Raw genomic sequence first — 22,334 nt, forward strand, 5'->3', positions numbered from 1 at the left:
AGTAGCAACTAGCCCTGCCAATGTTAACGACCCAGCAGAAATCATGGATCATTCTGCCGTGTTGCAGGCCATTGAAGCAATGAGGTCTGAACTTTTGGCCAAGATGGATGAGAAGGCTGAAATTCACAGTGACTTGATGCGTAAGCAGATAAATATGCTGAGAGAAGAAATGAGGGCGGCTAATGAGCAAGCTAACAACAGAGTTAACCTGCTAGACGAGCCCACTGCTGGCTTGGAAGTAGCCGCTAATGCTCATTCGGATGCCATCACTAATCTGGAGCAACAAGTGAACGAGTTGAAGCAAGAAGTGGCAACTCTCAAAACAAAAGCTGAGGACCTGGAGGGAAGATCCCGTAGATGCAATTTACGCGTGGTCGGTATCAAGGAGGGTCGGGAACATGGTAAAAAAGCGAGTGATTTTATCGCCGGACTTTTAGAAGAAGTGTTTAAGTTGGACGCTCGCCCGATGATAGACCGAGCCCATCGCACTTTGCAACGAGCCCCGGGTAAAGATCAACCACCGCGAGCTTTTGTGGTTAAATGTCACTACTATCAAGAGAAGGAAACGATTCTACGGAAGGCGCTTGCTTCTCAGAAACTCGTCACTGGAGACGGTGATGTTGTCAAAGTGTTTCCTGACTACACACAGACTGTGGCGCGGCAGAGAGCTGCTTTTGGACCGGTGAAACAACTACTACGCCGCTGCGAAGGAGTGAAGTATGGGCTTCTGTATCCTGCAAAACTACTTATTACGACCCTGGACGGCGAGCAGAGGACTTTCATCGATCCAGTGAAGGCAGAAACGTTTGTCAAGGGACTCCAGACTTCATAAGCTTAGGTACTAGACATGGCTTGACCTGCTACTTCTCATCCACGGTTCCTGGACTTTTGGTTTGTAGACACTGCATTCTCTTATGGTACATGGACATTGAATACACTTTTGGTTCGCTGCATGATTGTTAAAATAGTACTGGTTTTATATAATTATATGTGCAATGTCATTTGACATTGATTTGGTTAATACTTATTTTATGTTTATGTTAGTACTATTATTATGTTTAATCTTGAAAGGATCTTCTTAATTAGCAGCAGTTGTGTTTTGTATTTACTTTTTTATTTGTATTATTTTATTTTATTTTTTCATTTTTTGCTTCATTATTATATTTCAATATTATGTTTGTTTGTTTTTTCTAATGCTCAAAGTAATATTGCTTAGTATATTATTGGCAATATGTGGATCTTGTTGAAGTTAGGATTTTGGTTCTGTTAAAACATTCAAATGTAAGGTTTATGTGGGGTCTCAGTTCCACAAGGTAAGATTTGTGTTAGATACCTCACAGCGGCTTGGGGGGTAGGGAGGGTGCAGTCTCTTGTTTGGGAAGGGACCAGCAGGGGTTTTTTTTCCCTAGAAGGCAATGTAGTAATTTGTTTTGCATTTTTATTGTGTATTCTTTTTTGTCTTCTTTGTCTTTTTTCTTTCTTTCTTCTTTCTGCAGAGGTAGAGCTGGTGTGTCATACTGCAATTCCATCAAGACCTCAATCCCTTGCTCTTATCAGTCATGACTCCCATGGATGGATTTAATAGACCATATACCAAATTTGTTAGCTGGAATGTGAGGGGACTCAACCACCCAGTAAAACGAAGTAAGGTGTTTTCTCATCTGAACAAGCTGAAGGCAGAGGTAATCTTCTTACAAGAAACACACCTTCGCACAAAAGACATAATGAAACTAAAGAGAGGATCAATTTCACAGATATATCACTCTGACCTTGATTCAAAACATCGGGGCACAGCTATTTTGTTAGGTAAAAATGTACAGTTCACTCTGACCAGAACTGTAGGGGATAAAAATGGGCGTTTCGTTATTGTACAAGGTAGGCTATATAATTTTCCAGTAGTTTTAGTTAGTCTGTATGCTCCCAATTGGGACAATGTAAATTTTTTTAAAGAGTTTTTTTGGCCATTTACCGGAGCTTGGAACACACCACTTAATTTTTGGAGGGGATTTTAATACGGTTCTTAAGCCCTCGCTTGACCGGTCGAGTAGTTCTACTATCCTGTCTAAATCTGCCACAACCATAAATACCTTCTGTCAGTCTAGTGGAATTGTAGATCCATGGAGATTTAAAAATCCCACTTCTAAAATGTTCTCGTTTTTCTCTGCAGTCCATCATACATATTCAAGAATAGATTTTTCTTATTAGACCAAAATATGCTTCAATTTGTGAAGTCATGCAATTATGAAAGCATCGTTATTTCTGATCACTCTCCAGTGGTATTAGAACTCTTCCTCCAAAATAGTATACCATTCCAGCGGAATTGGCGATTTAACCCTTGTTTATTAGCCGATAAAAATTTTGTTGAACACATTGCCTCACAGATTGATTTCTTCCTTGAAACTAATCAGTTACCGGATACTAATATTTTAGTTCTTTGGGAAACTCTGAAAGTATTTATTAGAGGTCATATAATAGAATACACTGCTCCCATAAATAAGAACCGATCTAAAAGATTTAATGAATTAATTAAGTTAATTAAAGATGTGGACCTGCAATATTCCTCCACACCATCGGCTGATCTCCGCAAAAAGAGAATAGCGTTACAAACAGAATTTGACCTCCTTGTATCAAATGAAGCGAGTGAAACATTTTTGAAATCCAGACAAAATTATTATGAACATGGGGATAGAGCAGGTAGGTTACTCTCCCATCAGCTGCGTCAGCACTCAGCTGCAAATTTTATAACAGAAATACAATCAGCAAAGGGAGAAATAAAGTCCGATCCTAAAGATATCAATGATGAATTCAAACTTTTCTACTCATCATTATATTCTTCTGAATGCTCTCAAGGACAAGATTTTTTGGACAATATTTCTCTTCCAACTATAGCTGACAAGGACAGGGCCTTTTTAGAGCAACCTATATCTGAAAGTGAGATTGGACAGGCCATAAAATCTATGAAAAATAGAAAGGCACCTGGTCCGGACGGGTATTCAATTGAGTTCTATAAAGCCTTTGCAAACAAGTTAATGCCTTTGTTGTCCTCGGTTTACACTGAATCACTTACACAAAAGAACCTTCCTGAGTCTATGACTCAAGCTACGATCTCTGTGATTCTTAAGAAAGGTAAAGATTCTACTAAATGTGAGTCTTATCGTCCAATAAGTCTTCTTACATGTGACTATAAAATACTCACAAAGATTTTGTCCCTTAGATTGGAATCAGTAGTTCCGACAATAGTGAATCCGGATCAAACAGGATTTATAAAGGGAAGACAATCGTTTCATAATCTGAGGCGACTCTTCAACATATTATATTCCAAACACTCAACCCGATCTTCAGAGTTTGTAATTTCATTGGATGCTCACAAAGCATTTGATCAAATTGAGTATACACATCTTTTTAACTCTTTGCGAAAATTTGGCTTTGGCCCTGTCTTTGTTTCTTGGATTTAAACTCTTTATGCAAAACCTCAGGCGAGAGTTAGAACTAATAATTTAAATTCATCTTATTTTCTTCTCCATCGTGGTACAAGACAGGGCTGCCCGTTATCCCCTCTCCTTTTTGATCTAGCAATTGAGCCGCTATCCATTGCGCTGCGACTCAACAAGGATAAAGTGTCACTATATGCAGATGATCTACTCCTGTTTGTAACTGTTCCAGAAGTCTCAATCCCAAAAGCCTTAGAAATTATTACTTATTTTGGCAAATCATCTGGTTACAAAATTAATTTTACCAAAAGCGTTTTATTTCCTGTCAACAATTTAGCTCAAAACTCGACATTTCACTCACATCCATTTAAAATAGCAACGGGTCCTCTGCTATACTTAGGAGTAAACGTGACAAGCTCTTACAAAGATTTGTTTCAAAACAACTTCAAAAGTATTTTAGTTCAAATCAAAGAAGATCTGAATCGGTGGGCCACTCTTCCTTTATCTTTAGCTGGTCGTATTAATTCCATAAAAATGGTGATTCTACCTAAAATACTATACCTATTCCAAACAGTTCCAATCTTCTTACCCAAGTCATTTTTCAAAGAACTTGACAAGTATATCAGTACATTTATCTGGAACAAAACAATACCTCGTGTGCGAAGGGCGGTCTTGGAGAGACATAAATCTAATGGAGGACTAGGTTTACCCAATTTTATGTATTACTACTGGGCTGCAAATATATTTAAGTTAACTATTTGGTATAACACCTGTGTGAACGGGATAGGCCCAAGTTGGGCTTTAATGGAACAACATGCATGCTCTCCTGCTTCTTTGGCCTCTTTGCTGTGTGCACCTCTGCCTTTGGCATTAGGTGCACACTCAAAAAACAGTATTGTCACATCCAGTCTACGTATATGGATTCAGTTTCAGAAACATTTTGGGTGCAAACAAGCTCTGGTATCTATGCCGTTGTCTCAAAATGCTCTTTTCAAACCCTCATTGTTAGACACAATTTTCTCAACATGGGCTAGAAAGGGAGTTAAAACTGTAGGAGATCTTTTTGTGGAAGGCAGATTTGCTTCTTTTGAGCAACTGTCTACTAAATTCAACCTACCAAAATCTAATTTTTTTAGGTATCTTCAAGCCCGTGATTTTGGTCGCACAAAATTCCCATCATTTCCTTTGAAGCCAGATATTTGCCCTTTTGATGAATGTTTGACACTTAAGGCAAATGGTACAATATCTCAGCTTTATTCCATTATTCAAGGAATAAAATGTCCATCACTTTTGCCTCTTAAAACTCAGTGGGAGGAAGATTTAAATATTGTAATATGTGAAGAAAATTGGCAAAGAATTATAGGCAGAATATACACATCATCCATTTGTGTCAGACACAGACTGATACAGTTTAAGATATTTAACCGTTTGCATCTTTCCCGGACCAAATTAGCCAAAATATATCCTAATGTAGACCCCACTTGTGGTCGCTGTCATCAAGCTCCTGCTACTTTGGCACATATGTTCTGGACCTGTCCAAACCTACATAGTTTCTGGTCAGAAATATTCAATACATTCTCCCACATTTGTAGGAAACAAATCACTCCAAATCCTCTTACTACAGTTTTTGGAGCTGTACAAACTGACGTTGGAGCTACAAAAGGGCAATCACAGTTAATAGCATTCTCTACTCTATTAGCTCGTCGTTTAATCCTTACCAACTGGAAGTTGCCTTTACCTCCAAAACACTCATGTTGGGTGAGTGAAATTATGTCTTTTCTTCAGCTTGAAAAGATTAGAACCACAGTTCAAACCTCATCCGAAAAATTTCAGAGTATATGGGACCCTTTCTTGGAGTTTTATGATAATGTGTTTGATGCACACTCCTTAGATATGTGACCTCTCTCCTCTGCTCTCTTTACTCTTGATTCCTTTCTCTCGTTGTGTTTCCTGTTTTCTTTTTTATTTTGCTTAATATTGTTTTTATTATATTTGTACATTTGACTTAATTTACTTAGATACCATCCCGGGGTGCCAGAGAGGTATATACTATAACTTTGTTGTCTGCTATTGTGCACCTGTATAACAAATGTACATTGAATTATGCATCTATATTGCCTAAAAACAAAAACATCTTGAAAAAAAAAAAAGTTTATTATTTCCCTAGGAATCTAGGGTGGTGCCCCAATTATTAATAACGAGAGCTATAAATCATAACGTAGTACCCCTACAGAGCCAACTGCACCCGCCTTAATCCGTCGTGCTTGTTATGTGGCTATGTTGGGTTGTGTGACCAAAACCTCTATATACACTCTCTTGTTCCAGGTTACAAAACAAACAGCCTTTCATAAACCCACTTATACCAGTCTACTATACAGCCTTGAGGATACGAGGTCACATTGTATACCAACACAAGCTGTCGATGCCTCGGTATGTGAACGATGTGGTATCCCCAGTATCATAGTATCAACGGTGATAATGGCTGACTGTCGCTCCTCTCTCGCTGCGTGTTCTCACAGTATTGGTTGTGGCTTGGATCAACTGGAGTGGACCGAGGTAGCCAAGATATTGGAACAGGTCTTTATGGGCACTGGCATTACCATCACAATATACAGCCTTCCTTGGACAGCAGCATCTATGAACTAGCCCCCTCAAATGTCAAATCCAAGCCCAAATGCTGCCTCTGTATGCTAGGAAACTAATATTGTCTATGTATCTACAATAAATAGATGTACAACTGTAACGCTGTATGAAGTGTCTTTGTCGTGTTCTGGGTCAACGCCCGTTAGCTACTCCACACTGAACCAGCAGGGTGAGTGTTCTGGTTTTGTTAGCGATATTCTTTATTAGCCCCACATTTGTGATACGTGTATGATATATGTAATATATTCTTGGAGACAGGGCGGGCATATGTTCTCACACCTTTCATTTGTTTGTGCATAGGGCGGATTGTACAGCTTTTTCAGGATGCGTCTGTCAGAAACGTTGCTTGCAGGTTTCTCTAAAGTTTTTGGGAAACAACCAGGAAATGCACACTTTTTAAAGATTCATTATTTCTTACTCTTTTATAGACAAACCGTAAAAACAGATCATCAGGAGGTCATCAACAAATAGCAAAACATTTTATAAAACATGCTAAAACTTTTGAAAACAACAATTTTTAATTTATTTTTAGAAAACAAGTACTAAAGTAGTACTTTTAAAAAACAACAGTACAGAAAAAAGCATTTCTTGATAGAAAACTTACAATTCTTTTAAAATGAACAACTGGTAAACAAAACTGTGTGTGTTCATACAGTGCTATGGCCAGAGTTTGACCCTGCTCTCTCTTCAGAGTTTGGGAGCCTAACTGTCTGCATCTGTCAGGTCCATAAAGTATCTGGATGCCACACAAATACAAATACAAAGCTGTTTCATCATTATGCTTGAGGAAGAGGTAGTTATGGTACCCTATTTTTAATTTTTAATTCAAAATATGAATCTAAAGTCTTTGTTTAGGGGTGGGAGGAAAGCTGGAGATGGGGACAGTAAGGATGCAGTGCCTGGAGACACACTAAACCAGAATATTTGTTCAAATTTCCCGGGTTTCTCTCAAAGACTGTTAAAAACTTTGTATGAGGATGGAGAACGGAAGAGTCTATAAGAATGCAGAACTTTTGTTCACACAGACATGTCTGGTTCTGCTTCGATAAACCTCTGTCACTTAAGGAGGGATTTCCTATCAGTTAAGGCGAAATACTGGACAGTAGCATTTGGTTCAGAGGATGCAGGGAGAGGGAGGCAGGGGAGGAAGAGGGTTCTTGTGTTCACATGGGTGAAACAGTGGACAGCAGCATTTTTGGTTCAGAGGATGCAGAAAGAGGAGAGAGGAGAAAAGCTAGAGAAAAGCTAATACAAAATATTTGTTCAAATTTCTTTGCTTTCTCTGTCAAAGAGTGTTAAAAAACTTTGTCATAGGAGGGACAACGGAAGAGTCTATAAGAATTCAGAAATTTTGTTTACACAGACACATCTAATTCTGCTTAGATCAGGGGTCGGCAACCTTTAACACTCAAAGAGCCATTTCGACCCGTTTCCCACAGAAAAGAAAACACCGGGAGCCGCAAAATCCTTTTGGCATTTAAAATGAAGACAACACTGCATATATCGCTTTTTTTTACTTCTATGCCCTTGTTAATCAGTCGTGATTACTTAATTACAAAGCCTCTAATTAGATTCATTTTTTAAATTGTGTCCTTCCACTAATATTTATCTTACCTGGTTAATGTAATTTTTGCTCCTGGACCTCAAATGTTACATAATGTTAGCTGGAACTCAATATTTTGCGAATGTCTATTTGACTTGTAAAATCTATTTATCTTAAGCTAATAACTTTTCTCCGGTAAGTCGCTGCCCTGTTTTCCAAGACGTTGCTCCTCTGACTCTCTGACCTGCTGCCGTGTTCTTGCGTGTAACATGTATTACCCTATCATGAGTACTTTTGACTCAAAGACAAGACGTGTCTTTCTTGGAGTGGAGCTTTAATATACAGGCTTGCCATTCTTGAGTACAAAACGATGTGAAACTACATACGTTGCTTCTCCATCTCCTCCGGATCAACCTTGCGCTCTCATGTCCCAGCCAGGGGAAAACTATGGAGTTATATTTGTGCCACAATCCTGAGCGCACAGTGTGAAATTTTGAGCACAGAAAACAATTTTGAGCAAAGAAAAACTTAATCTGAGCAAACAAAAATCAATTCTGCACTCAAAAAATATATTTTTATATTTGCAACTATCCACATACACACACAGTCTTAATGCTTTTCACTCGGTTTTTCACTCTGCTCTCCTGTGGATCTCTGCTCTACGTCCTTGCTACGTCTCTCTCGCTCTCGCTCAACATCTGCTCTCTGCACACGCTCAAATCTGCCTTCACGCTCGCTCAACTCTGCACGGCGTTACAAATGTGCCACAATTCCAGCCAATCACAGACTTCTGATTCTATCCAATCGGGTCCCTGTTTCGGCCGCCTCTCGGAAGCGCTGTTAAAAACGATCGCTAAATCAACTGGAGTTCTGCTATATACGCTGGACTACGACAGATTTTCGGTGAGTATTGTTTTATTATTTAATTACATTAAATAAAGCACTATTTTGTTTAGTGTGTTAAAGTACAAGTGTAATGTTTAAATCCACATTTCAAAGCCACTGGACCCTCGTTTAATTAGCCAAGATTAGCAAAGCTGTACCATGTCGGATCCTGAACGACAACACAACGGTGCACCACATCGACATGTAAGTAGTTGGTTTTGCAAACATATTTTGTCATGTAAGCTTGCATGAAAGTCTGTGTGTCTGTTTCATTGATTTGTATATTTCTATTCACTTGCTAAGGGACACTAGATTTGTTGGCTGCTCGCTCAATCAGTAGCTCTCACCTCAACAATTAATTCACAAACTTGACAAACATACAAACTGATGGAACAGATACACTATCTAAGAATAATGCTTTTGTTTTTACGTGTAATATTCAACTGTGATCTTCTCACAGCTCACTAAAATAGGATGTGTTGTTTGACCAAGTTACTCTGTGCAAGGCCCTCTGTCCCTTGTCCACATTGACACAAATCATAAACTCATAAGGTAAATAAGCTTGCTCAGACTAACTATTTCATTTAAAGAGGAATGTCATTAAAAATACTTCAGTGAAGTTTATCTTGTTTGTTACTTGGGAATACATTATGGAGCCCCTAATTTAAACATGTCCCTAAAACATCTTTTAATGGAATATTTGCATCCAAAAAAGGTTGTTGCAATTTAGAACAGCCTGCAATTAGCTGACACGACTCACACATGAGCAGCCTTACTGAAATAGTACTCCCCATCTTGAACAGGTACAACATTGTGGTCTTTGGTGGAGTGGATGGCTACTCAAGGAAGGTCATTTTTTACTCTTAAATTTATATGACTGTATGTATGAAGTTTTGCAGCTATAAATCAGAGTAATTTGATCCTTATGTATATATCAGAAACTTGGACATGGCTGACTTAGCTTTATGAACAGCCGTTTAAAACTGTAGGTACCTTTATCATAATCTTCAACCAAAGGGTACAGATCATTGGTGATGGCTTTGGAATAATAAATACAGCCAAGTACACAGAGATCAGTATGCCAGCCTTTCAACTTGGTTTTGAGTATTTGTTTTAGCCAGTTGCTTTCAGTATGAAATTAATGATAATTTTAACGTAATCAAACATTTAATATCTCATCTGGATACATTTTTACATACAAGTAATCTGAAGAGCAACATTGTCTTTTTGTAAGTGCCCTGTATATGATCATTGAGACGAGTGAAGCAGAGCTGGTCACACTTTCACCATTTCTACCATTTCTAGCACAAAAACATTAATAAAAAAGTTATTTAAAGATGTAGTATATCTCAGATAGTAACTGTTGGCAGAACTACAGCCCCATTCACTTTGCAGAAGGTAAAATGAATATAAAGTTGTGTATTTGAGATCCAATTTTTTTTTTGCTTTATTACATTTTTTGAATATTATTTAAACGTGCAATTGCTTCAATGAAAAATTTTGCTGCATTGGTTTCAGCTGTATGTGTCTAATAAACTCATTGTATGGAGTGTTTTTGTTTGTAGGGTATACCACATTGATGTTTTTTTTAAAAATAAAATAACACAACAAATGAGGTACCAAATGCTACAAAGAACAATGTTATAATATGCTGTTAGCTAAACACAGATCTGTACATTATCCGTGTGGTTTTACTGCAGGTCTTGTACTTGGATGCTGCAACAAATAACAGAGCACAAACTGCATTCTCATTCTTCATCACATCGGTCCAGCTTCATGGCTTACCGTCAAGGTATTCTGACCTGATTCTCTAGTTATATGAAGTTTGATTAAATCTGTATAAGTTGCATTAACTATTACTGATACAACTTTATTTATTTTGGTTACAGGGTTAGGGCAGATCAGGGAGTAGAAAACCTGGATATTGCACATTTCATGTTTGCCACACGAGGAACAGGAAGATCGAGCTTCATCTCTGGAAAAAGTACCATGACATTCTTCACTCTCTGGAAGAGGATGGTCTACTTGACATATCTGATGCCACTCTTCTCTTTGGTGTGCACTACGTCTTTGTCCCTCGACTCCGGGCAGATCTTGATACCTTTATTGAAGGATGGAATAATCATTCTCTGTGGACAGAGTGAGGTCTCACCCCTGAACAGCTGTGGTTCATGGGACGTCTACAAGATCTGGACGAGGGGGAGAGACTCAAGGTACAATATGATGTTAGAACATGTATTTTAAGAAGTTGATTGTAAGACTGAGCAGTACGTGTCTGCTACGCATTCTGATAGATTAGACTATTACAGACTGTAGTTTACAAAGCCCACATATTTTCATAAAATGAAGAGTACTGTACTGTTTATAAGGCCTGAATCAGGAAATATGTCATGATTTGTGGGATGATCCTGATTTTTTTCTCGTTTCTACTACTTCTAATGAAGTAATTTCTATGCTGATGAATAAAAATAAAGCATCAGTTTTTGTAATATTGTGTTTATTATTAAAAAAAAACTCACACAAATACCAGAACTGTATTTCAACAAGTATCCATTCCTGACTGAAATGTTTTGAATTCAAAGGACCTTCAGGACCCAGGCATTGACTGGCAGAGTGCTGTGCTGCAGGAAGACTCTCATGGCACAGTTGTGGTTCCTGAATTTGAGTGCCCACTGGATGATGAAGCCCTGGAAGAACTTCAGAGAACTATCAACCCTCTGGAGCACTCAGAGTCACATGGTCGTCACTTATACATCAGGTTCTTGCAACAGGTGTCCAACCAATAGACATTTGGACAAGAACTTGAAAGTCAACAAATATTCCAGCACAGTGACAAAAATGATTGAAGCTTTTCTAACTAATAAAAGCAAGAGAACCCTGTATAAAAGGGAATGTGTATGACTGAAGAGAAAGTCAAACACTGAGCTAACAGGAACAATTGTTTTGCTTTTTTCATTAGCTATGAACATATTCTATCAGTTAATGTTTAGAAATAGCTTCTCATTTTTTGTTTCAGATTACCAGAGGGCTGTTTCTGTTAAACTCTGTGGAAGCCACCACCATATCTAACTGCTTCACTCATAAGTCTTCTGAATTCAGTGTAAGTGTTGAGATGCTGCACTGGAAAAGTTACTGTACGAGTGCATGCACTCACAGTTTGGTAACAAATGGAGTGATCTCCAAGTGGCTCCCTGCAGTCGTGGTCAAACATGAATATTATTTTGAAATGTCTCTTTTCATCAGGGAGGATGGGAATGTGGGCTTTCCTGGTCAACCACTGGAGCACATGCTGAACTCCAAGAGAGTGGGGCTCCTCAACTGCAGCACTGTGAGGTTTAAAATATAAGAAATAAAACATGTTACAAACAATTTGAACTTAAGGAATTTCAATTTAAATAATCATGTAGTAATCGTGTAATCATCTTATAGCCTGGTTATCATCCTGGAAGAGACAACCCTGTCATGATAAGTGTGAGCACTCAGAACCACTTTGTTCTGATTTGCTGTGACGCTTGCTTCTGGTGTGTTGGATAGCTGTATGTTATTGCCATTCAGTTTTGGTTATATAGAAATAAATTGTTAATAAAGTAACCTTGTTCGGGGTGGGATTAAATAAGTTCTGTCTTCTTCCCACTCCCTTTCGAACATGTATGATTTGTGAATTTATGTAATGCCTTGTTTTAGCTGCGGTTTTATTTTGTATAAGCTGCATCGGCTGTCTGTTAATTTCATGTTCGAAATAAGTAAATTTAAAAAAAATTGGACAAGTGGCATAACAGCATAACAGACCTACTGGATACCTCAACTGTACTGATTATTAGTTACTTGCCTGCAGTCCTGTATAGCATAGTACCTGATATTTCAAGCTCCTGGCAAAAATCTTGCATGAAGTTTATAATCTCTCAGTTGTCTCCTGAGATGTCCCCTTTTCACTGAGCTGTGGTCGGCAGTTCATCATTATGAAATCAGCATCTGGATAAAAAGAATAAGTGAATATACAATTGGTGTTAAAATTCATATACATATATAACAAAGAACAAAATCCAGAACAGGGCGATTGTCTGCAAGAACACGGTGAGTTAAACTGTTATGAATAATGCTTACTTTGATGATCTTCCCAGGAACAAAGAGTGTGTAAAGCGTCAGGGTTTGCAGCCATCTGACTGAGCAGACCATACAGTTCCATGCCCTTTCTCACTGGCTGAAGCATTGGAATCAGTCTTGTGGTAGAGTGCAAGACAATAGCACTATGAAAGAAAGAACACAAAAATCAAAAACTGGTTTAAAAAGAAAAAATATTTAAATGACAGTTGTTGTTTCTTACCGAATGGTGTTTTGTTTATTATCCAGCTTGATCTGGCTTGTGTATCCACAGTTTATAACTTCATCAGCCAGCAACATCAGAGACTGTGCATCAGCCACATGTTCAACCTGAAAGTGTTCACTGTTAAGCGAAAAATGTAGACAGCGAAAGTATGCATAGCTCAGAGTACTGCAGATTTACAAAACAGCCACTTTAATAAACACTATGTTTTGTCATTTCCATCACAATGAAACACAAACTATTTTTGTCACCTCTTCATCACTCTCATCAGAAAGTGATTTTCCTTTGCATGTCTTAATGTGTATTGCAAGCATCTGCAGAGGCATCACTTCATTACACTGGTAACATGTCTTCTGTGGCATCTTTGAAAAGTGCTGCGAGTCAGGAGGCAGAGGAGAGGTGTCTAATGTCTCCTGTAGTGGCACTATGTAAAAAGTGGCTTTACCCCCTCCTGACTGAGCTCTCAGAGTTCTTATAGAATAACTCTCTGCTTCTGGTGGAATTACAGTGAGCTTCTGTCGACCACTGCCACATTTATTGTAAGAAACACAAACATATTCTAATTAAAAATACACCTATTTATGGTCAACGAGCCATCTCTAATGCTTACAACTAAATGCCTGTGCAGCATTAGCCCTTATGTACAACTAAAACAAATTACAAATACAGGAGTGGGATGTGATACAAAAATACACAATCCTGGCCTTACAAACCTGTTGCTTTATGCAAGAGCCATCCCCCATAAAGATCTTCCATTTTTGGGAATGTTTCAGCCAGGACCTTTGAAATCTGACAACAAAGAAAAGAAAGAGAGAAATAAAACACTACAATATAGACGTTAACATGTAATTTGGGTTAAAAGTGTTGCCCAATGACCGCCTTAAACACGGAAAGTCAAAACTCTGAACTGACTACTGTACCTCTGCATGGTCACTGTGGTCAGGCAGCGACACCGTTTGTCTTCCCATGCCAGCTTGAAGGAGTTCAAGCTCCTCAACTGGCAAAGGTGTGTAGGGTGTGTTTTTTGGAAGCAGATAAAATTGAGAGTGATGGTCTTGCTGGTTGTTCTAGGAGGCTGCTTGATGGAAGTTAAACACCTCTTTTTACCTCAACTAAAGTTTGATCTGAAGTATCCTGGAAAAGATCTGTACAGGACATATATATGTATGCATTTATAAATAATATAAATAGTCAAATATTAGATAATTTGATTTTTTTTAGACTCTCTCAGTTCTGATTATATATGAATTTAAATGTCTCTGTTAAACACATCCACAAACCAAATGAGAACATCAAATTCACAATATTATGAATAAAAACCTATGATTGAGTAAACATGCAAACCTTGCCATCTCTTGCTGTACAGTTACATTTCTAGGCTCTGGCTGTCTGGTCTCTGTAGGGCTTGGTGAACTAGTTGTGGCCATGGTGTTAACCAACAAAGTTATTAGATTTCTGGCTGCTAACTCAACTGCACTTTGACCCTAAATCAATACCAAATGTAAAGTTAATATGTTCTGTCAAAACACAAAGTATTTAACACTTTGAAATCAAACACTAATGTCCAACAAAGTTTTCATTAGCTATTAGGTTAGCTTAAGCTCTACAGCTTTGACTCCTGCTAGTAAATCAGCTTTAATCTGAAAGGTTGGTTAATAGAAAGTTTAATCAAAAGCACAGCTAATAAAAAATTAAAAAACCCAAAAATCTTAACTAACCTGACATGGTGGCGGAGTATTTGGGTTGTCATTATTTGGATCTGTCATGCTGTTTAGCTAGCACATCTGCTAAATCCCTCGTTTTGTTGCGGAAGCAGGACTGACTTTCTGCAAAACCGTACCAAAACATTACACCTGTATTTAACACACTAAACAAAATAGTGCTTTATTTAATGTAATTCAATAATAAAACAATACTCACCGAAAATCTGTCGTAGTCCAGCGTATATAGCAGAACTCCAGTTGATTTAGCGATCGTTTTTAACAGCGCTTCCGAGAGGCGGCCGAAACAGGGACCCGATTGGATAGAATCAGAAGTCTGTGATTGGCTGGAATTGTGGCACATTTGTAACGCCGTGCAGAGTTGAGCGAGCGTGAAGGCAGATTTGAGCGTGTGCAGAGAGCAGATGTTGAGCGAGAGCGAGAGAGACGTAGCAAGGACGTAGAGCAGAGATCCACAGGAGAGCAGAGTGAAAAACCGAGTGAAAAGCATTAAGACTGTGTGTGTATGTGGATAGTTGCAAATATAAAAATATATTTTTTGAGTGCAGAATAGATTTTTGTTTGCTCAGATTAAGTTTTTCTTTGCTCAAAATTGTTTTCTGTGCTCAAAATTTCACACTGTGCGCTCAGGATTGTGGCACAAATATAACTCCATAGGAGTTTGTTCTAAAATCTAAAGACACTACCGATGTAGAGCAACAGTAGAGTACAGAGGAGCTGAAGCTTCTCTGGTGTTGTTGGCAGATCTCACATTCATCTGAAGACGGGAGTAGAGGACGTTATCTACATCACCACAGGGGGCGCTGTTGAGAGAGGAGGCAGCAACGTTGGTAAAATCCACCTCAGTGTAATCGAGTTCACTGGAGTCATCTTTAGACTGAAAGAAAAGAAGAAGATCAAACTTAAGATTCAGAAAAGTTTTGTTTTGTCCTGAAAGACTTTTTTCTGCTCATACAGCATCTAGAAAACCAGGAGGTGGAGCGATACCGACTAGATATAGTTGGACTCATCTCCACACAAAACAAGAGACCGCCAACCAAACTCCTGAAGAGGGGGTGGACTCTACTTTTCTACCCAGAGAACCAGAGGGTCACATGTTACAGAGAGAAAATAAACACAAACAACAGTCAGAGTATTCGGCCTTCTTAGAGTCTCTGGGTGGTTTTTGAAAGAGGTTCCACCTCAGGACTCCATCGTTCTTCTGGGGGACTTCAACACTGATGTGGACAATGATGGAGAAACCTGGAGGAGGTTGATTGAAAGGAACAACCTGCCTGAACTGAACCCAAACAGTGTTCTGTTGTTGGACTTCTGTACTAGTCATGGACTCACCATGATTAACACCAAATATGAGCATAAAGCGGCTTTTCATTGTACCTCGTACCAGAGCATCTTCGTCCTAAAGTTGATGATCTACTTTGTAGTGATATCATCAGATTATGTCTCAGACTCTCTGGTGAAGGGAGCAGAGCTGTGAACTGATCACCACCTGGTGGTGAGTTGGATCTGATAGAAGGTCATCAGACAGACCTGGTAAACCCAAACATGTAGTGAAGCTGCAGCAGGTGTAGAAGCAAAAACTCAGGTGTGGGAGGAGTTCAGAGACGCTATGGAGGAGAATTTTTGGTTTACCTCAAGGAAGTTCTGGTCTCTCAGGTAGGGGAGGCAGGGTTTAGCAGTCATAAGTATTAGTTTTATGGTCTGAGGTTTTACTTTTTTCAAAGATAAATCCTTGAATTTTATTGAAATGTTTACAAGATTTTTATGTGAAGTTGCATATAAAAACTCTCTCCTCAAATTAACAGCAGATTCTTGCAATAAGAAACTGAATTACCAAATTTGTCATTTTGAAATAATATTATATCATAAACCCAACTAATAACGGCACATCTACAGTATTGAATGTGATTATTAGTATTACAACATCATTTATCCATATTTCGAGCTAACTCCATTGTCTTCACACATATAAATGTTTCTTACTTTGCTTGGAGGAAAGCTGACAAAGCTGTAGTCGTCTGTGTCTTCAGCTCTGTTTGGTTTGGTGTATTTGGCGTTGCAGTAAATTGAAGATGTTTCCACAGGAGGAGAACTGATCTGTCTGTCCTCTCTGATCTCATCATACACTCGACTGGACTGCAGGAGGAAGATGAAGATGAAGAGTTTAGTTTGTGTTAAACTTCTGCTTTCACAAACACTAATGAAGTTCAGGAGTCTCATATTTACTGACCTCTGTGACTTCTGCATAGTTAGTTTCTGCAGGAGGACCTGAAAAACAGAAAATAAAGTCCTGAACTGTCAGACGAAGTAAAGCTAAATTAAGTTAAGTTGACCTAAGTCAAATTAAGTTAGAGTTTATTTGTTGTTGGAGATATTACTCAGTAAATAAAAAGCCAACAAAGTGGCTGACAGTCAAAGATCAAAATGTAAGTACGATGCATTAAAAAACAAAATACAGCAACAAGAAGTGATACTGGATGACACTAAAATAGTAAAGTAATATTACACATGATAATGAAAGGTGGTTTTCAGGAAATACAACCAGAGGAAGTAAACTCAGTGCAAGAGGAGCTGTGACTCTGAAGATATGTCAGAAAATAAAAACCCACAAAACAACCACACAGTGTTGCTGTTCTTTTTATTTACTGCTGTCCGATGGTTAAGTCTCAGTTGAACCTCGTGTAAGCACGAAAAAGATACAAGTGAAGGTGTAACACAAAACGGAACTGATACCATCTGGTTTCATGTTTATTTTTGCTCCATGACTGCCAGCAGTAGTTTCATTTCCAGTTTTAAGTCACCAACAAACCTGATAACTGAAGACAGAACTAGTCTGAGGATTTTACTATGAGACTCAAAGTTCAACAAACCCAAGATTCTCACTAAAACCAAACTACCAGAGTGACACAAAGATTCAATCCAATCAGGTTTAAGAATAAAACATGTTTAACACAACCACAGTTCTACAACAAAAAGATGTGACAGAAAGCAGTGAGTCAGTGATCAGTGATGAAGTGATGGAAGCTGTGTGTGTTTCTGCAGCTTCACCTTTAGGTTTGGTGGATCTTCTCTTCTTGCAGAAAATCATCAAAGCTATTGATAATATGAAGATCATGATGACCAGAACCAGACCCACAGAAAGCTGCAGATCTGCAGGAGTGTTAACAGGAGAACAGGTTGGTTTTACTCTGACACTTTGGTACACAGTTGTATAGAAAAGTTTCCATCCAGTGTTGAAGGCTATCTTCATCATTTCTTATGACTCCTAGAACTTTGAATTTGTTGTGCTAGAATCATTGAAATACACAAATCTTTGTAACAAAAAATGTTATTTTATAGATTTATTTAAGTTCTTCTGGAAATATGACAAAATCTGTTCAGTGACAAATATACATATACCAGTTCTAATATTTGATTCAAATTGTCAATTTCTAATTTCTAGGAGTCACTGGAAACCAACAACTGACTGTAAAATATGTGGTTTTTTCAAGTGGATGAAAATTTTAGTTCACGACCTGACGACATACCAGAAGATGGTGGAGAAAAGTCCTGCTTCCTGGTGTCTTCAGAGGAGGCTGATGGAGGTTTAGATGTTCCTGAAGTGGAGCTCAAACTCTCTTCTGTTGGTGTTGTTGCCGTGGAGGATGATGGGAGAAACGTTGACGGTGGAAAAGTTGGAAGAGTGGACTTTGGTTGTGAAGTGGTTGAAGCTGTAAACAGTGAAATAATCAGAATCCTGACCATACTGCTGGCAGCTGAACTGACAGGTTCATTAACACTCATCCATCCATCCATCCTCTATACACCGCTTTATCCTCACTAGGGTCATGGGGGGTGCTGGGGTCTATTCCAGCTGACTCGGGTGAAGGCAGGGGACACCCTGGACAGGTCACCAGTCTGTCACAGGGCTACATATACAGACACACAATCACACTCACATTCACACCTACGGACAATTTAGAGTAACCAATTAACCTCAGCGTATTTTTGGACTGTGGGAGGAAGCCGGAGTACCCGGAGAAAACCCACGCATGCACAGGGAGAACATGCAAACTCCATGCAGAAAGATCCCAGGCCCACCCTGGGATTCAAACCAGGGATCTTCTTGCTGCAAGGCGAAGTGCTAACCACTAATCCACTGTGCAGCCCTCATTAACACTCAGATAAATAGAATAAATGAATATTCAGAGAGTCTGCAGGAGGAACAGTTGGAGGTTTCTACATGTTTTACAGCAGGACTGATGGAAAATAATTAAATATTTAATTTTTAACACAGTTATGCTTTCTTTAAACCTTCCAAATATAGTAATAAGTCTAAAAACTCACCTTCTGTGACAAAAATCTTAAAGTCCCAGGATGAATCTGGACGCAAAGATCTTTCCAAAGCACATCTGTACCAACCAGAGTCAGATTTCTTCAGATGTTTGATGCTCACATGCAGAACATCCTTTGATAAAAAAGATTTCTGTTCATATCTAATGCTGTATCTGCCTCTCTGATCGTTGTTCTTTGTTGTTTCAATAAGAATGTTTCCTTTGTCACAGTTTTTCCTGCAGAATAATTTTGTTTTTCCAGAAAAAGTGAATGGACATGGAACTGTGATGTCTTCTCCTTCCCTTACTGTGCTGAGGCTTAGATTTGAATTCAACAGTCCAGTGTTTCCATCCTGTAGTGCTGCTGAAAAGACACATAATCAACAGAAATCAACAAAATATCGTCCTGTAACACGCTGCAGTGTGAAGATGATATATTTCTGTCAGTCAAATTTAAAAGAAAAATTAAAAAAAGTTTTTCTCTCCAAGTCTAATTCCAAACACCATGTGTGTATTTAAATTATATCTACAATCATCCATCATGTCATATAAATGTCATATTGTCTTTTTTAAACTAATTCTGTTAATGTTTTTATATTTCATCATGGTTTCTGCTTCATTTTTTCCCATCAGTCTTCACTTTTTCTGCTTCTGTTTATGTCTTCAGAGCTGCTATAATGTGTGAATTTACCTGATGATCAATAAAGTTTATCTTTTTGACAACTGAACGAAGCAAAAGGAAACTGAGACGCTGTTAAAAGCTCACAAGTAAAAGCTATAGACTGGACCTGGAGTTTAGTTTGTTCTTTTATTTTCTGTCAGACGTCTTCATCTGCTGATTCTATCTTTACTGCTGAAGTTAAGTTTTAATGTGTTGCTTCACAACCACAGCTGCTGTCAGTGGTTTTCTGTAATTCTGCAATTCTGTTCCTCTTTAGCTTCTTTAAAATTATTTCAAAATTAGTTCAGCAGCAGCACAAAATGAGCTAATTTAACTAAGATGTGAAAAGAAGACAATAATTCCGGAGGAAAAAGTGAAGTGAAACTAATAAAAAAATGCAGATTGATATGTTCAAGATGTTAACTTCCAATAAACTGCATGTTCCAGTGACTCATATCTGACTGTTAACTTCATGTTTAACTACAGAAACCAACAACATGGAACAGAGTTCTCACTTAAAACTGTTCAATGAGGTGCAAAACTTCCTGATCAACTCTAAAGAAATGCAGAAAAATAAGTGTGAGAAGATGAACAATGAACAGAAATCAGAAGTGACTGAACTCACCGATGAAGAGGAAACAGAAAAAAGTGTGGAAGACTTTCATGTTGAGGCTCTGATGCTTTAATGCTGCTTCTCTTCTTTCTTCTCTGACAAACCAGGAACTGCTCACTTCTCTTAATGATGGTCCCTCCTACAAACTCAGCTCTACACTCCTCCCCTCTTCTTTAACCTCTTTATTCTAGCGCAGAGTCAAAGTTCAGCTGTCCGTCTATACACACCACTTTCTATAGAGCTCATTAAATTACAGTTAATGTTCATTTACTGGCAGCGCTGCAGTTTTATCAGGTCAAACTGTTTATAGTTTAGAGGCTGGATTTCTACATGTGACTCAGAAAGATGACAAGCAACACAAAGGAACAGATTTTGACAAAAATATGAAATTTTGGGCGAAGGCAGGGGACACCCAGGACAGGTCGCCAGTCGGCCACAGACTAGTGATGGTGAAATTGAAGCTTCATGAAGCTATGAACCACTTTGACACATCTGCTTCAAGAATGACACATTGCTTCGAAGCATTTGACACAACCAGAAGAGTGACATCTGCTGGTCCTGTGTCAGAACTGCATCCAAGTGGAAAAAAATGAAAAAGCCTCAGGACTGCTTGTCTCACTGCTTTGTACTTGCAATAAATGTTTTAAAACGTTATATATGTATGTTTGTGTGTATATATGTATAGTGTGTTTCTATGAATGTGTGTTGTGTATGAGTGAATCTATGCGTATGTATCTGTGTGTTATTTAATGTATGAAATGCAACTAGATATACCTAAACTAAATTCTAACTAAATGTATACTCTCCCTAACTTCTCTCAAAATGACAAATGGCAAATGCACTAGCGTGATCTCCTCCTCTCAAAGACCTACAATTTGAAGAGTGAATCAGACCCCTATTAAGACCTGGAGAGATTGAAATGTCCAACCCCTTTAAAGTTTGCGCGAAGCACCGCGACACGCGATGTGACGTAATGAGGCCTCGTTCTTGATAGTCAAGTGATTGTGGGCGTGCTGAAGCAGGGATCAAAACACCGTCTTGGAACACTTTCGCTTCATAAGCTCGGCACTGTGTCGAGCAAACTGGCTCGAGCGTAACATCACTACCACAGACCACTTCTCAGTTCTGATGCTTTCTGGCTGATGTTTTGGTCACTTTTGAATGCTGGCGGTGCTTTCACTCTAGTGGTAGCATGAGACGGAGTCTACAACCTACACAAGTGGCTCAGGTAGTGCAGCTCATCCAGGATGGCACATTAATGTGAGCTGTGGCAAGAAGGTTTGCTGTGTCTGTCAGCGTAGTGTCCAGAGCATGGAGGCGCTACCAGGAGACAGGCCAGTACATCAGGAGACGTGGAGGAGGCCGTGGGAGGGCAACAACCTAGCAGCAGGACCACTACCTCCTTTGTGCAAGGAGGAACAGGAGGAGCACCGTCAGAGCCCTGCAAAATGAGCTCCAGCAGGCCACAAATGTGCATGTGTCTGCTCAAACAGTCAGAAACAGACTCCATGAGGGTGGTATGAGGGCCCGACGTCCACAGGTGGGGGTTGTGCTTACAGCCCAACACCGTGCAGGACGTTTGGCATTTGCCAGAGAACACCAAGATTGGCAAATTCGCCACTGGCGCCCTGTGCTCTTCACAGATGAAAGCAGGTTCACACTGAGCACATGTGACAGTCTGGAGACGCCATGGAGAACGTTCTGCTGCCTGCAACATCCTCCAGCATGACCAGTTTGGCAGTGGGTCAGTAATGGTGTGGGGTGGCATTTCTTTGGAGGGTCGCACAGACCTCCATGTGCTCGCCAGAGGTAGCCTGACTGCCATTAGGTACCGAGATGAGATCCTCAGACCCCTTGTGAGACCATATGCTGGTGCCATATGCTGGTGTGGTTGGCACTGGGTTCCTCCTAATGCAAGACAATGAAGACCTCATGTGGCTGGAGTGTGTCATTGGCATTGACGTTATGGACTGGCCCGCCTGTTCCCCAGACCTGAATCCAATTGAGCACATCTGGGACATCATGTCTCGCTCCATCCACCAACGCCAAGTTGCACCACAGACTGTCCAGGAGTTGGCGGATGCTTTAGTCCAGGTCTGGGAGGAGATCCCTCAGGAGAACATCCGCCGCCCCATCAGGAGCATGCCCAGGCGTTGTAGGGAGGTCATACAGGCACGCGGAGGCCACACACACTACTGAG

The 22,334-nt window shown here is 39.3% G+C and overlaps 3 protein-coding genes and 1 long non-coding RNA gene across 7 annotated transcripts in view; 2 read left to right on the forward strand and 2 right to left on the reverse strand.

Moving 5' to 3' along the window:
* LOC110947664 (NACHT, LRR and PYD domains-containing protein 12-like) overlaps positions 1 to 20,334 on the reverse strand; it is a 155,838-nt gene extending 135,504 nt beyond the window's left edge. For 2 of the 3 annotated variants that reach the window (XM_051950005.1, XM_051950004.1), the window contains exon 1: positions 20,147 to 20,330. The gene's annotated coding sequence lies outside the window, so the exon portion shown is untranslated. Of the gene's footprint in view, positions 1 to 20,146 lie in introns of all 3 variants that reach the window. The other variant, XM_051949995.1, reaches the window with a different exon arrangement.
* LOC127534550 (uncharacterized) overlaps positions 1 to 22,334 on the forward strand; it is a 532,033-nt gene that overhangs the window by 138,204 nt on the left and 371,495 nt on the right. The window lies entirely within an intron of this gene.
* On the forward strand, positions 8,600 to 11,803 carry LOC127534547 (uncharacterized). The gene is made up of 4 exons (XM_051950022.1): positions 8,600 to 8,706; positions 10,203 to 10,294; positions 10,392 to 10,715; positions 11,085 to 11,803. The coding sequence occupies exons 1-4, from the start codon at positions 8,662 to 8,664 to the stop codon at positions 11,401 to 11,403; spliced, it is 780 nt and encodes a 259-aa protein (XP_051805982.1). The 5' UTR covers positions 8,600 to 8,661; the 3' UTR covers positions 11,404 to 11,803.
* Positions 11,687 to 22,334, reverse strand: part of LOC110960721 (uncharacterized) — a 435,352-nt gene continuing 424,704 nt past the window's right edge. Inside the window, exons 3-14 of the mRNA XM_051950013.1 lie at positions 18,075 to 18,257; positions 17,596 to 17,697; positions 16,778 to 16,815; positions 16,531 to 16,683; positions 14,747 to 15,424; positions 14,545 to 14,652; positions 13,747 to 13,971; positions 13,540 to 13,615; positions 12,827 to 12,946; positions 12,607 to 12,749; positions 12,356 to 12,474; positions 11,687 to 11,828 (exon numbers count right to left, since the gene is read on the reverse strand). Of these exons, the coding sequence (XP_051805973.1) occupies positions 15,230 to 15,424; positions 16,531 to 16,683; positions 16,778 to 16,815; positions 17,596 to 17,697; positions 18,075 to 18,257 (671 nt within the window). The 3' untranslated portion in view covers positions 11,687 to 11,828; positions 12,356 to 12,474; positions 12,607 to 12,749; ... (3 more) ...; positions 14,545 to 14,652; positions 14,747 to 15,229. The remainder of the gene's footprint in view (positions 11,829 to 12,355; positions 12,475 to 12,606; positions 12,750 to 12,826; positions 12,947 to 13,539; positions 13,616 to 13,746; positions 13,972 to 14,544; positions 14,653 to 14,746; positions 15,425 to 16,530; positions 16,684 to 16,777; positions 16,816 to 17,595; positions 17,698 to 18,074; positions 18,258 to 22,334) is intronic.

The sequence above is a fragment of the Acanthochromis polyacanthus genome, chromosome 6, assembly GCF_021347895.1.
Source record: "Acanthochromis polyacanthus isolate Apoly-LR-REF ecotype Palm Island chromosome 6, KAUST_Apoly_ChrSc, whole genome shotgun sequence".
Classification (NCBI taxonomy): Eukaryota; Metazoa; Chordata; class Actinopteri; family Pomacentridae; genus Acanthochromis; species Acanthochromis polyacanthus.